At 41.3% G+C, this 14,065-nt stretch overlaps 1 protein-coding gene across 1 annotated transcript in view; it reads right to left on the bottom strand.

Moving 5' to 3' along the window:
- The window catches only part of SCGN (secretagogin, EF-hand calcium binding protein), a 46,457-nt gene that overhangs the window by 17,104 nt on the left and 15,288 nt on the right, over positions 1-14,065 (bottom strand). The window contains exons 3-6 of the mRNA XM_034762452.1: positions 9,598-9,690; positions 9,266-9,355; positions 7,674-7,730; positions 6,061-6,138 (exon numbers count right to left, since the gene is read on the bottom strand). Of these exons, the coding sequence (XP_034618343.1) occupies positions 6,061-6,138; positions 7,674-7,730; positions 9,266-9,355; positions 9,598-9,690 (318 nt within the window). The remainder of the gene's footprint in view (positions 1-6,060; positions 6,139-7,673; positions 7,731-9,265; positions 9,356-9,597; positions 9,691-14,065) is intronic.

Below are 14,065 nucleotides of genomic sequence, written 5' to 3'. Positions count from 1 at the left end.
TAAGAACAGTCAGTGCCTTTACTTACAAGGTAACTAAGGAGTGCAAGGGGCTTCTGCATAAGAATGAAAGGTTTCTGTTCGGTCTTGAAATGACTGAGTGCTATATGGTTACAGATGCAAGAAAGTTTATTAAGGATGGTGATTTCTGTGCAAGCTTAGAAAACAGATGTAAAAAGAGTCACCTGCTGCAAATGCTGATTCAATCATTACTTGGCATCGAAGCAAATCAGGTCAGGACCTTGGCATTTGGCCCATTGACAACATTATTCTAGAAAGCCTCCCTGGACTTGATTCTCCTCTGCACTGTACTCCAAGTACACCTGTGCAAAATGGGTGTAAAATGCTATCAGGTTAGAGTGGTAACAATGTACACCCTCTCAGCACAGGTATAAGATGTAAGGCAATGGAGAATCAAGCCCAATGATGTTGTTTTATTTACAATATCTTGCTGGCTAATAAGAAATTTAAATAAAATGGTAAAAAGGATCAGAAATAAGGTGTGGGGAGGAGGCAGTAAAGAAGTACTACTAATACAGCAGGGGAGACCTAAGACAGATAAATGAGAGAGAAAGAGATGTTAACTCAAGCACAAGGTTAATTTTAGGTCTGGTTATTATTCATCCATAGACAATACCCACTAAAGTACATACATTAAGACTAGGATTCCATGCTGAGGTTGTGACAAACATATGAGCTTGAGTCTTGTGGTTTTTGTGACTTCACCAGAACCCATAAGTCCAATTGAAGCCTCATTATGTGCAGCTGGAGAGAGATTATTTCTACTATTATTACCAATATTTTCTCTTTGTGGTGAAGCAGTAGCAGGCATCACCGCATGTGTTTTCACTATCTTTCTCATACGTTTAGGAGGGTGGAATATTTTCAGCCTATCAGCAAAACCTCCCATTTTCTTCTCTAAACTACGCTACCTGCCTGGTCTCCCCTGGTACCCGGCTATAGTATTCCTATGGCAGGCTGCTGTTGCTAAGAGCTATGGGTAGAAAGTGCAGTGATTTGAACTCTGCCCCTGAGAATATGCCCCCCATAATGCTTGTTCTGTGCCAACTGGAAGAACAAATTACTTCCAAACATAATTTCCCTGAATGATGGGGAATTGCAAAATGCTATGTATCTAGCTGTACGTATATGCATACATGTGTGTGAAGGCAAATATACACACACAAAAATTAAACAGGGTGAAATTCACTCCTATGCAGCCTCTAAAAAAGCCAGCCTCCACAGCACAGAAGTGCCCTTTTAGCCCTCCTGCGAATAGGAGAATTATACTAGAAGCCTCGCCACCATGGGCCCAGCCCTGCAAGGTACAGAGCACTGCACTTTGACTTCCCAAAGGGCCTCAATATCTCACATGATAAGCCCCACCCTCTACAATCTATGGAACAGTCCATTGGGAGTGGCCTACTCTACAGCAGAGAGGTGCATTAAGCTTTGTTTCAGCCCATAAATTGGCACAGTGATAGCAGTGGGTTGTGCTGAACTCCCATGGTCACAGGCTGCGAATTTCATCCCACAACTGCCAGTTAATCTCCCTCACTAATCCGCTGACTTGGGCTTTGGATAGGGAGGATGCTCTCACTGCATATGGTGGTTTCCACAGAACCATATAACTTAGAGATGAAAAAGACTTGTTAAATCATCTTGTTCATCTTTCTGCCAGTGAAAGATTGTGCCCTAGACTGTTCAGAACTCCCAACTGCTAGAATATAATCTCCAGTCTAATTATAAATTATTGAGCGACCATTTTCCTTGGGAAATTGTTTCACTGTCTAGTAGGCCCTACTGTTAGACATTCGTCCTGCTATTGAGCCTAAATTCTCCCTTGCTTAATTTCATCTCTTTCCTCTTCATTATATCCCTTGAACTTTGACTGTTCATTTTGGCTCAAAAGAGTGCCACCAACACTAAGAAAATAAGCATCCTGCAGTTACATCTATTTCCATCATGACTATCTCCAATGACTTTGATGCTCCTGAAGATTGTATTTTGCCTACATAACGTGCCCTATAAACACGAGTGAAAGCACTGCCCATTTTCTATCCCTGAGGGTTCACCACTTTCCATTTGTTGTTAAGCCCTGGATCACAATCAACAGTCTTTTGATGAAGGAGCAAAAAGGATGCAAAGATCATAAAGTACTGTGAAGAAATGGAATGATCTGGTAATGCATGGCTGCTAAGCAACACGCTAAATTGAAACGCATTCCTGGAGATGAGAAAAATCCACATTACCCAGGGAGGGGTGTTCAAAATGGGGAAAAGACTCCAATTCACATTGAAAACAGATAGAGCAAAGAAACTGCCTTGGACACTGTGGGCTTGTCTACATGAACAAGTAGTTTGCAGCAAGGAGGGGAGTCATTCGACTTTATACTAATCTCCCGCAGACTAGCTTTCCATGTGAACCCTACTGACCTGTATTAACAGTTCACTAATGAGCTCTGATCTAGTCCTCTTCGAAAGAGGGCTAGCACGGGGTAGATGCACATCCCAACTTGCAGCAAACTAGACATCCATGTAGACAAGCCTTGTGTTTCACATAGATGATCTGTGTCACTTAAGGGATGGATGAATAAAGATGAGGAAGAAGAGGGGTATGTATTATGGTATGTGGAAAGTGGTGGTTAAACAGAAATAAAATTTATAAAGCAAAGCAACGTAGAATAAACTTCAGCAAAGTTACCATGATGTCAGTGCCTATGAAAGCAATTTCCACAGTGAAAGACAAACATTCACTGCAGTCACTCTCTGGTCCATAAGATTGTCCTCCTGACCCAGAATATGTTATAAAAGTATGCAGAGGGACAAATCCTTATGACATAGGTCGCATGGCTGGAGAGGGTGGGTGGGGAGGGCTACAAGCCCTACTCCCAAATCTAATCTTTTCCATCCTAGTGCTCTGATTTTAAAATCATTTGCTTTGGAGGCAGTCTTCCAAAGACAAGCATAGTGTTGCTAATGCCCAGAGCAGTAATTAAAAGGGGCAGGGAGAGTATCTTCACTTGTTTTGTGAGGCACCTGGCCCATTTCTGGGACCTCAGAAAATAATAGTTAACTTTTGCAAAGCCTCTGATACCTTCCTTTCATCTGGGCTGCAATTATATTAATAGGAGCAACAGTTTGCATCACTTGATCAGTCAGATACCTATCCTGTATCTTCTCTCACAAGCAAGAAGCTATAAATACCCAGCATGGGATCATAGACTGCTTCTTTTTTCATGTTGTCAAAAACAGTACACCTATCTGTATGTTCTTTATTCACTTCTTCAGAAGCACTGGGGCCCACGCATCTAGTCACTGGCTATTTGAGATGTGTGCAACCAGCCCTAGGCTATATATGCCACGATGCACAGACTTTGACATTCCTGGTGAGACTGACACATTTTTAGGTCATCACACATTTTATTGACACCATGATATTATTTGTTATTTTTATTTATTTCTTTCTTTTTTACTCAAGCATTTAGGACCCCAAGTGAGATTAGTGTGCCATTGTGCTAGGCACTGTACTTACTCTGGGTCTCTGCCTCAAAGACCTTACAATCTAAATAGACACAAGTGGGAGAAAAGTATAATTATTCCAATTTTACAGTCAGGGAACTGAGGCACAGAGAAATTAAGTGACTTCCTCATGGAAGTCTGTGGCAGAGCCAGGAACTGAACCTAGAACTCCTGAACCCCAGGTCAGTGCAGTAGCTGCAAACCTCTCTTTCTCTCTAGATAGACAGGATGATTAATAATAATAATCACATTTTGCACTTCTATAGTACCTTTGATTTGAGGATTTCAAAAGACTTTACAAATATTAATGAATTAATCCCACTGTACTAATGTGGAATAGCTAAGGTTTATTATCTCCATTTTACAGAAACTGAATCCTAGAATCTAGAGATTAGAGGTATACATTAGGTTAGCTAATCTCTCTTCCTGCCAGTGCAGGTTTGTTTCCTATTATTCCCTTACTAGAACTTTGTCTGGTCTAGTTTTAAATGTGCCAAAAGATAAGGCTTCCATCATTTCCCAAGGGAGTCTATTCCACACTCTAATGATTTGCCATTTTTTCTAACGTTCAGATAAAATTTCCCCTTCTGAGTTTCATCCCATTACTCCAAGTTATATTTGCTCCCTTCTAGATATTTACACCCTTCAAATATTTGTGGACTGTTACGATGTGCCCATTAGTCATAGCACAATCAAGCTATACATAATTAATATTTTGCATCTTTCCTAGTAAATGAATCCCTCTGGCCTACTCATCTCTGAACTCCTTCCAGTTTGTCAACAGTATTATGGTAATTTGGTGCCCAGAACCCGATATTCCAGATGCAGTTGCCTGAGAATCACAGAGAGGAGGATTATCACAGTGTTCTTTTGTGACACTACACCTCTGCATATACAGCCCAAAACAGCATTGGACTTTTCCCCCTGCAATATTGCATTGCAAACTCAAGTCTAATTTGCTGTTAGATAGCACCCTAAGTTCTTCTGGCATAACTGCTTTGCAGATTTCTTCCTCCTGATGCATATTTGCATTTCAGATTATGCATCTCCAGATACACTAAAGCAACCATTTTTCCAAGTCTGAAGCACAGAGATGTTAAATTACTTGTCCGAGGACACACAGCAAGACAGTAGAGCATCTAAGAATAGAAACCAGATAACTTCTGAGTCCCAGCCCCATGCTTGAACCACTAGATCATGTTTCTTCTCAGTTGTATTACTATCTAACTGTATCTGTTGTGTTAGTAATCATATTATGTGCAATGGCAGTTGCTGTGTCTTGGGAAATTATGGGGGAAACTCATAGGAAGGGGAAATAAGTCAGAGGCTATGAGCCAATCATTCTCTACAAATTTCAAATTGCTTACTCTCAGGAGCGCCGCCAGCTTTTCTGCCACTCTATGCAGTGGAAGGCCCGCCCCGAAATGCTGCCCCCCACAGAGGTGGCGGAAGGTCTTGCTGCCGAAATACTGCCGTGGTTGCTCCCCCCCAAATTGTAGTGCCCTAGGCAACCGCCTAGGTCGCCTAATGGGTTGCGCCGGCCCTGCTTACTCTCCAACTGTTGCTCAGAGTACTCACCAGGGAAGTAAATCTTAATGGAGCCTTGCAAAAGCTATTTGCTACCAGAAATTTCTCCTGAAACGACTTTTATGCTAATTGTGGGGATTTTTTTTCTATTTTCAAGTTTTTTTGCTATAAAATTACTTCTGTAGTCTGATTTCATCCCTTTTTGGGGGGGAGTGGAAATGTACTGTCATAAGTGGACATGTGAGATTTGACGGTAAAACAAAAAGAAGTTAAATTAGTTCTTAAGTTAGATATAAATGGTCAAATTTGAAGTCATGGGTGCTTATGAATGTGTCCACAAACTGTTTATGAAAGTAGCATTAGTTGAAGCTTTTGATGGAACTCAGATGACATCTTCCACTTCATTACTGACATCAGAAATGAACAATTTTTCTCTGAGTTTGTTTCTTATTTTCTCTCTCTCTCTCTCACACACACACAAACCCCACATACAATTTTCAAATGTGGGTACCTAAGCGTTTGCATAAAACCCACATTTTTGCATGCAAAATGGCTGATTATGTAAGCAGATGGGTACATACGTTATGCACACAACTACCTATTTTGCATATACAAATGCTTGCTTGCAGCCACAATGTTGTGGACACATCGTAACCACCAATGATTTAAAGTATGTGTGTGTTCTTTCCTGAAGATCAGGCTTAGATTAGTGAATTTCAAAATGTTGCTGCTTACCCAAAAGGCTGTTACTAGTAGGGAAGGAGCTGGAAAGCCTGTGAGCATGTGGGGTGAAGAAGGGAACTAGCAGTGCATTGTGGGTTTTGAGGAACAAGAGATCTGAAAGCCTATGTGTGGGTTGGGAGAGATGGCATCTATGCAGGGAGAGGGAGCTGAGGGTTGGGTCTAGGTTGTGTAAATATGAAGGTACCTCCTTAGCTGAACTTTTGAACAAGTTTAGACAGAGTTTGATTTGTCTAAAATTCTAGTCACAATAAATAATACTATCTTTGCTTACCATTGTATCAGTGTATTCTTCCAGCTTTGCCTCAGGAATCATCTTTCTGTGCTGCAAAAAGAGATCTCCCAGGAAGTCCTATTGACAGAAAAGAATAGAGTAATAGACTTTACCCTTTGGAGTTCAAGGAATAATATTAAAAATTGAGGCCCCAATTCACCAAGTTACTTAAACACAAGCCTAACTCTGAGTACATGAGAAGTTCCATTGGCTTCAATTTAATTTAAATTTATTTGATCTTTTATTTTTTTTAAATTTATATATAGTGTTAAAATATATTTTAAAATAATCAGATTCTCTTGTAACAGACATAATGGAACCGTGAATTAGAGGATCAGCTGTATGAGGAGACAGTGGATTTTTTTTAAGTGATATTTATTACACCCCAAACACTTAACTTTCTAAATAATCTTAAATCATTATGGCCCAAACTCAACAAAGCACTTACGACCAGACTTTTAAAGGTGTTTAATCACCTAAATCCACACTTAAGCATATGTTGAAGTCCCACAGACTTCAATGGGACTTCAGCATGTGCTTAACTTTAAACATATGCTCTCTCTCGGCATATGCATAGTGTGCCCAGCCATTTGATAGCATCATCATCAGCCAGGTGAAGAGCCGGTAGCCCGCGGTTGAAGTTTGCCAGCAGGCACTCGTCAAGGATGTGCAACATAGTCTGAAGTTAACTGCATCTACATCGCAGGTTGTTAGAGAAACCCATTTGAAACATCAGGGAAGTGTGAGATGAGGTCAAAGTCATCAGTACCATAACATCCTGCCATGCTGATAGCAACATAAGTTTCTTGCAAACAGATTACATCGGTACTGTGGCGAGTGGCTAAGGACTAATGACTCTGTGTTGGCTGCTGACAGACCCTCAACATTAAGCTGAAGAATTCGAAGTGCCAGTCCAATGGCTCAGAAGTCAAAAGATGGCAATACATTGGGGTTACAGTCAGATGGCATGTGACCAAGATTCATTGCCGAATTTGTTGCCCAAGTGCTTTGCAGACCAATGATAGATTTCTGAACGTGTTGAAAAGTGAAGTGTTTGATTAAGTGCTTTCCTGAATCGGACCTGGGCTGGAAAGTAAAATAAATGTTGAGCTAAATCCTGCCCCCACCTTTGCAGGCACAGAAAACCATTTATTAATAGGCACAAAAGTAATTAGCTAGTTAATAAAATGGAACTGCTGTGGCTCTGTTCTGCCGGGGCTGGAGAGGGGAGGCTGGACTAGGGACTGTGCACATTTGTAAGATATGGAGAAGTGCTCTGGTGGTTGTCTCCACAGCAGTCCAGAGGTGAGTTTGGGTCGGGGGTGGGAGGAAGGGATGTAAGCCCAGGGATGGGGGGAAGGAGTGGGACACAAAGGTGAGCTCAGGTGGTCCACAAAAAAGAGGATCTACTGGTCAGTTCCTCACACAACCGTGCAAGAGAATCACAGATCTAGCAGCTACAATTACAGCCAATGTGTTCTCTAGTGATTGATTGCTACAGAACAATTTTAAAATGCCATTTATCAAGCTCACGAAAAGGCAGTGGAATTACTAAAGCCAGTGGAAAGACTCCCATTGATTTCAGGCCCCAAAAGAGGGATAAAATAACTTACTTTGAGCTCGCCAGCTGAAATAAATCCACTGCTATCAGCATCATATTTGCGCCAAATCTGGAGGGGAAAAATTGGTAAGACCACATTAATTTTGCACTTAATCATCAAATAAGTTGATTATCTCATACAGCTCTAGATGAGATCTCATTCAGTTCCATAATTCCATGTAGCCATATTATTGAGTACTTAATTCACTATGGACAAAGTAAAATTATCCACACACAGTGTTTTTTACTCTTATTTTGATGTTGACAGAACTGTGTATAGCATGCTGTGGAAAAAAGGAATCTGCAATCAGCTAGTCATTACAGACAGACAGTATCTTTCTATAAAGGAAAAATATAATCAGACTGAGAACCTGATCAAAATTTTGTACCTAATTTGTGCACAAAGCCATCATGGTTGCATACTCACAGTGGTAATTTGCCTGGTCATTGTGTCCACAAACACCCAATTTACATGTTAATCAAGATTATATATTCAGTTTGGAAATCAAGCCTTTGACATAGAGGAATATATTTAAAAATAAAGTTTTTTTTTTTAATAATGGCTTTTAAAAGCTCTCACTACCCTGGAGCTTTTCCTATAGGAGTAAGTCGCTCCATGCCTATGAAGGAGTCGTGCATAATTCTGTTTGGCTATTCACCCAGGTGGGGTATTTTTGTTTTTTGTGGGCAAGTAATTCTAATGAGCAAGTGCAATATCTTTTGTTATAACCATCATCACAATAAAGGGTAAGCAAGTAAATTTTGTTTGGGCTGGTCAATTTTCATGAGTGTTGCAAGGCTGACATAGTGTTTCTGCAGCAGGCAGCAATGCCAAGAATATAGGACCAAATCCTCCCCCAGATTTGTGAAGCTGTTCAAAAGCTGGTAGATCAGGCCACTTGATTTCCCCAAATGTAGGGGAGCATCTTGGGTGGTCTAGAGTTGCCATAATGGCTCTCACTCTGCTTCCTTCCTTGCCCCCCTTGTGCAGAGGTGTGGCACGGAAAAGGAGGCATTTCTAGGGCATCCCTATACCCCAGTGCTCCCCGACTGACAGAATTGCACTGGCAGTCCACAGCCCCACCCCAGGGCCACTTAGCAAATCCCTCAATCCACTCTAAATTGTGCCTTGGAACTCGACGGACATCTTCAGAATCAGTGACGAGTGCCAGTACCAAGGTGGCTCAAAACCTTCTTTGCCAATTCCCATTGATCTTTGTCCAGTGCACAAATGATAAAGCCGAGGATCTGACCCCAGCTCTCTAAAGGGTTAAACTGTTCAGTGGGTTGCTACAGAAACCTTTCATCTCTGGAGAAAATGGACATGTATCTTTAAGAAAGTCTGCAAAGTGCAAGCATATATGCATCCCCAGCCTATCTACGGTATCTCTGTCTTTTGAGCATTCCTACCAGAATGTTCACAACTTCAACACCTAAGAAAATGAAGCCTTCAAAAATAACACTGTTTTCCTTACTGAACATGAACTTGTACAAAATTCCACAGAGGTCTAATATACTAAACTACTTTAAATAAGAGTCTGCTTATAGGTGCCATTCAGAATAATTGACAGCAACGTACAAGGGGTGAAAGCAAAAGACACGCACCCGCATAAACTCCACACTGTTGTCCAAGGGTGTTTCCCGTCGGAAAAGCAGCAGAAAGTTCTCATCCTCTGGCAAGATCATATATGCAAGCTAAAAGAGGCAGGTAAAGATTAGAGCAAATTTACATGACTAGTGACACTATGCAGCAAATAAAAGATGACCATGTTGTTTCCATGTAAATTACACTTTGAGCAAGCAGTTTGAAATTTACACACAACCTGGCTTATCTTTGGGTCCCCATTCCCTCCCCCCACCCCCCAACGTCCCAATTATGCATGATCCATTTTCTAATTTCATTGTCTTTCAAAAAAAGAGATATTTTGGGAGTTTACCTCATGTATTTGTAAACGTCCATCTGCAGTGACATCGTAGGCAGACATGAATCGCTCTTTCACCCTCTGAAGCTTTTCCTCTGTTATGGCATCCTGCCGTTTGAAAAGCCACACACACACACACTCAAACAGAATCATTTAGGGCACTAGAACATCTCCTGGATGAAATTTACTGTCCCAATTGTCCCATATATGAATGTTACATCATTTAGAATTCTCAGTGTAGTGCTTCTATTGGTCCATGCACAGATGCCACATAGGGTAAGTTTTAGAATGGAACCCTATATGTAGCTCAGTGGCTCATAAACAGTATGATGGAGACTCATTTCAGGCATCTGGAGATGCCTAAATGTTTCAATGTCATTCTCCTTAGCCAGCTGGTCCCGGGGGCGGCGGGGAGTGTGTATTACAAGAGCTAGAATGTCCATTTTACTCTTGTACTTTATGGATTAGAGCAGTTTCCTGGGAAATACATCTTTGTACTTTTTTATTAGGTCATTTGGCTTAGCAGATGTTGGTGACATTGTAGCTGGCTTGTTTCATACGGCTATTGCCAATGTGAATGGAGATCTAGAACTGCTCTGAAACTAAGTCCTGGAGGTATCAGTGTTTATGATATGGAATTTTAAGCATCCTGCATTCTTTGTACTTGCATGTCCAATGACTTATTCCCCTTTCAAACAATTTCTAGGTGGTGAAGGTGAGAAGTTGAGAGTTTAACTGTTTATATGATTTGGCAGGTATTATACTGACTTGTGGCCAATTTAACCTGGCAACATTTTTGAACAACTGGTCTGGCTGGGCTGCACCACCTGTGATACTAAAGCAGCTACACCTTATTTTGGTTAGAAAAACTCAAGCAGAGATAGGGAGAAGAAATTTAGTGATGATACGCACAGCATCCAAAAAGAAACACACCACAGCTGACAATTAGAATTTCCAAAGGAGATATCTCCAATAATTTCAGATAAATAGCACTAATAAGGCAGTCTGAATAGAAATACCCATTTATGTCACACCTCTCTGCTTCCCCACTTGGCTAGTTCAGAGACTCATCATTACCCCTTCTCTGCCTACTGTGGGGTTCATATGCCTTCCTCTGAAGCATTGTGGCCACTGTCAGACAGAATAGTGGTGGACCTTAGGTCTCATCCAGTATGGTAATTCCTAGGTTCTTATGACAGGTAGTCCTAGAAAAGTGAGTCCTATTAAGAGAATTGCCATGACTGCATACCACTCGATTAAGGACAAAGGAATGTTAAAATCAAAATTGATTGATGTAAAGAATGAATACCAATTCTGTCTCCCGCTGCTGAGGGTGATGAAGCCGGAGATACTGAGAGCTGCGGTCCAAGCACAGGAAAAGCTGAGCACATGGGGATGTCAGACCATGGGACTAGAAGCCAGGAACTCCTGAGTTCCAGTCCAAGTGTTGACACTACCTCTTTGTGGGGTCTGGGGCAAGTCACTTAACCTCTCTGCTTCAGTTACCCTACATGTAAAATGGGGATCAAAACTACTTGCTTCACAGTAGTTAATGTTTATAAAGTGTTCTGAGGATGACAAATGTGGAACTTATTCTTAATTTAACTAATTATTATTGCAGCAGCTTTCCAAGGTTTAAACAAGGCAATGACCGAAGGACTTGTCATTGGGCCCTGAGTCAGCAAAATACTTAAGCATGGGCGAAATTAGCATTTACATCCACTTTTCACTGTCAGAGGTACAAGGCCATAGAGAATCAGGCCCTCAATCTTTCATTCCGGAACAATCTATAAACTTCTTGCAGCTAACATGGTTGTGCTGTAGGCACAATGACTAAGGCTAGCACTGTACTATCACTGTTAACTCACAAGTCGATATTTTGAAAACTTGCTCCCTGCTGTAAATGAATTACAGTAAGGGCACCCATGCCTCGAATCTCAAATCTTTTTGATACCATGCAGAATAATCAGTAGTCATGTGTGACCCAGGAATCTTTTGGTGCCAACTGGCGGAGGGAAAGGGAATTCATAGGATTTTAATAGGGATCCCCTGGGTCAGATATATGCATATTAAGTTTACCAAAGTGTGGTGTGTGAGGTCTCTAGTAAGAGCCAATAGCCCACTAGTCACCCCAATCATTTCAAAATGTATGGATGGATAATAATTAAGGATTTGGAGATCTATGCTGGAAATTACATTCTCAAAGACTTAGAGTTAAGGCAGATAACCAAGAGATGACATGACTTCAACAGGTTCCTTTCAAACAGGAGGTAGCAGATACTTAGCTCTGTCTGGTCATATGTGTATTGGACATTGTATGTCTCACAATGCAGGCCTATTTGCATACTGAGCCCAATACCCACTGCAATATTTACAGGAAGAAATAAACAGCAGGAGGGGATCCTGTTTACCAGTAAAGACAATGGATTGTGGGGTATTCCTTGGAGTGCAGAGGTACAGTCTAGATTTTTCACATAGGAGAGAAGCTGATAGCGTGGCTTGTCTCATGAAAAAGGGATCATAGCCTGTGTGGCTATAAAGTGTTGGTAATACTTTATTAGACACGAGGGTCTTGTTAATTAAGCCTAGGTTCTAGAATGATTTGATTTTATTTATTTTTTTCCAGTACTTCTACTTGTTATCACTCAAATCTCTGTACTTCATTGAATTAATTTCTTTGTTTTCACTATAAACTTACCTAAGTGCTGTGTGTTAAGGGGAACAGTGGTCTGAGGTGTTCCTGGTAAGATGGGTTGTACTATTCCTTTGGGAGCAGTGAATCTGTGAATACTTTGAGTGTCCAGTGAACAGGGGATGGACACTCCAGGGAGACCTCAAAGGGCTCGGGGGTTGGAGTGTGCCTATCGCTAACCTGCAGAATCAGAGTGGGGCATGCATAGTCTTAGAGGGGAGTGCTTGTATTGCCTGTGGCCAGTGGAGGTGACACAGACAAGGCTTCCTCACGCTAAGACCAGGTGGTATCGAAGTGCCTCACAGCCCTGGTACCCACGGGGAAGCATCACAATATGATGGTACCAATTTCCAGCTGGTTCAAAAGAATACTACTGTGTAGGATTTTTTCCCTTAGAACCTCTGCCACAGTCAGCAGAACTTACTTTAGTAGAGTAACATCAGGATTTCATAGATGAGAGAATGGAACCATGATTAGATTATGGGCTTGCCTACACTTGAAGTGCTACAGTGGTGCAGGTGCACTGCTGTAGTGCTTCCATGTAGACACTTCTTATGCCAACATGGATGGATAGACAGACAAAACAAAAAAGTGGGGCACTTTTGAACAAACACAATACTGTTTTCTTTCACCTAAAAATTATAACTCTTTCTTGTGGTATTTAAATTGGCTTCCAGAGCAGAACACTTCCCAGGCGTTAGGCAAGCGTATCAGTTGCTATTTTCAATAGCCTGGCAAACTACTCTGAAATTATCCTCCTCCATGCCCAGTAGGATAAGTTATTTTTGAAACTATAATCATCACGGATATTTGAAAAAATGTGCTGTGGAATTCAAACTAGTGTTTTGTTATAAAAGCTTATTGTTCAACCGTATGTCAGCTTTTAACAACTTCACTGAATTTTAGATATGTAAGAGCATTGATAATGAGAATAAAAATAGGATTTTTTACAATTAGCTATCTTATTGGCTAAATCACTTAAAGATGCATCATTTGGAATGTATGCAAACCATAGCACCATTAGCTTTTGGTCCAGATGTTCTTCAGTCTGACAAATGTTTCAAAGTTGCCCTCCCTCTCTATGCAGCACCATTCTCTTTCTTGTAATGTAAAAGGTAATAGGAGTCTATTCCTGTCACTAAGCAGATCATTTTACTTCCAGAGAGCAAAGGCAGAGTCAAAAATGCACAATCTGGGTTTTCGGAGAGGTAGGCTAGAAGTGAAGTGTTTATATATCAAATTGTACAACATCAACTTCAATCTCCAGCTTTGTTCTTTAGCGCCGTACCCAACATTTGGAAAGACAGGATCTATTCTGCTGTTGTTGCAGGGCAGTCAAGAGCTGCATTTCACCCCCACATAGGGGAGTAAGAAAGCATCTGATGTGGCTGCCCTGGGGCTGCTACTCTCTCCACTGTGCAGGTGGATGGGGACTAGGGCAGCCATGGCTCTGTACCCCAGCATGCCAGGTATTGCAGCTAAGCTGTTGCAGAGGCCAAGTAAGTTGCTCCATGAAAAGACCTGAGGCAGCTTAGTTCCCATCTGAAGGAAGGGGGAAGCAGGGGTCAAACATTGACTCTAGAAAGCTTAAACAAGTCTGAATCTAACCTGGGTGCTAGGTTTTGTTTTCACATCACTGCTATAATATTGCTACAGTGAGGCAGTGAGTCTGGAAAGATGATAGTGTTAATATCACAGTAACAAATATTGCTGATAGTTAAAACTTCAGAAGTCTTGTGCATTTGGGAGGGGCTTACCCCAGAAACAGCAGGGAAAAAATTCTTACCCAAC

This window comes from Trachemys scripta, chromosome 2 (assembly GCF_013100865.1).
Source record: "Trachemys scripta elegans isolate TJP31775 chromosome 2, CAS_Tse_1.0, whole genome shotgun sequence".
NCBI lineage: Eukaryota > Metazoa > Chordata > Testudines > Emydidae > Trachemys > Trachemys scripta.
This window is presented reverse-complemented; position numbering and strand designations above follow the sequence as displayed.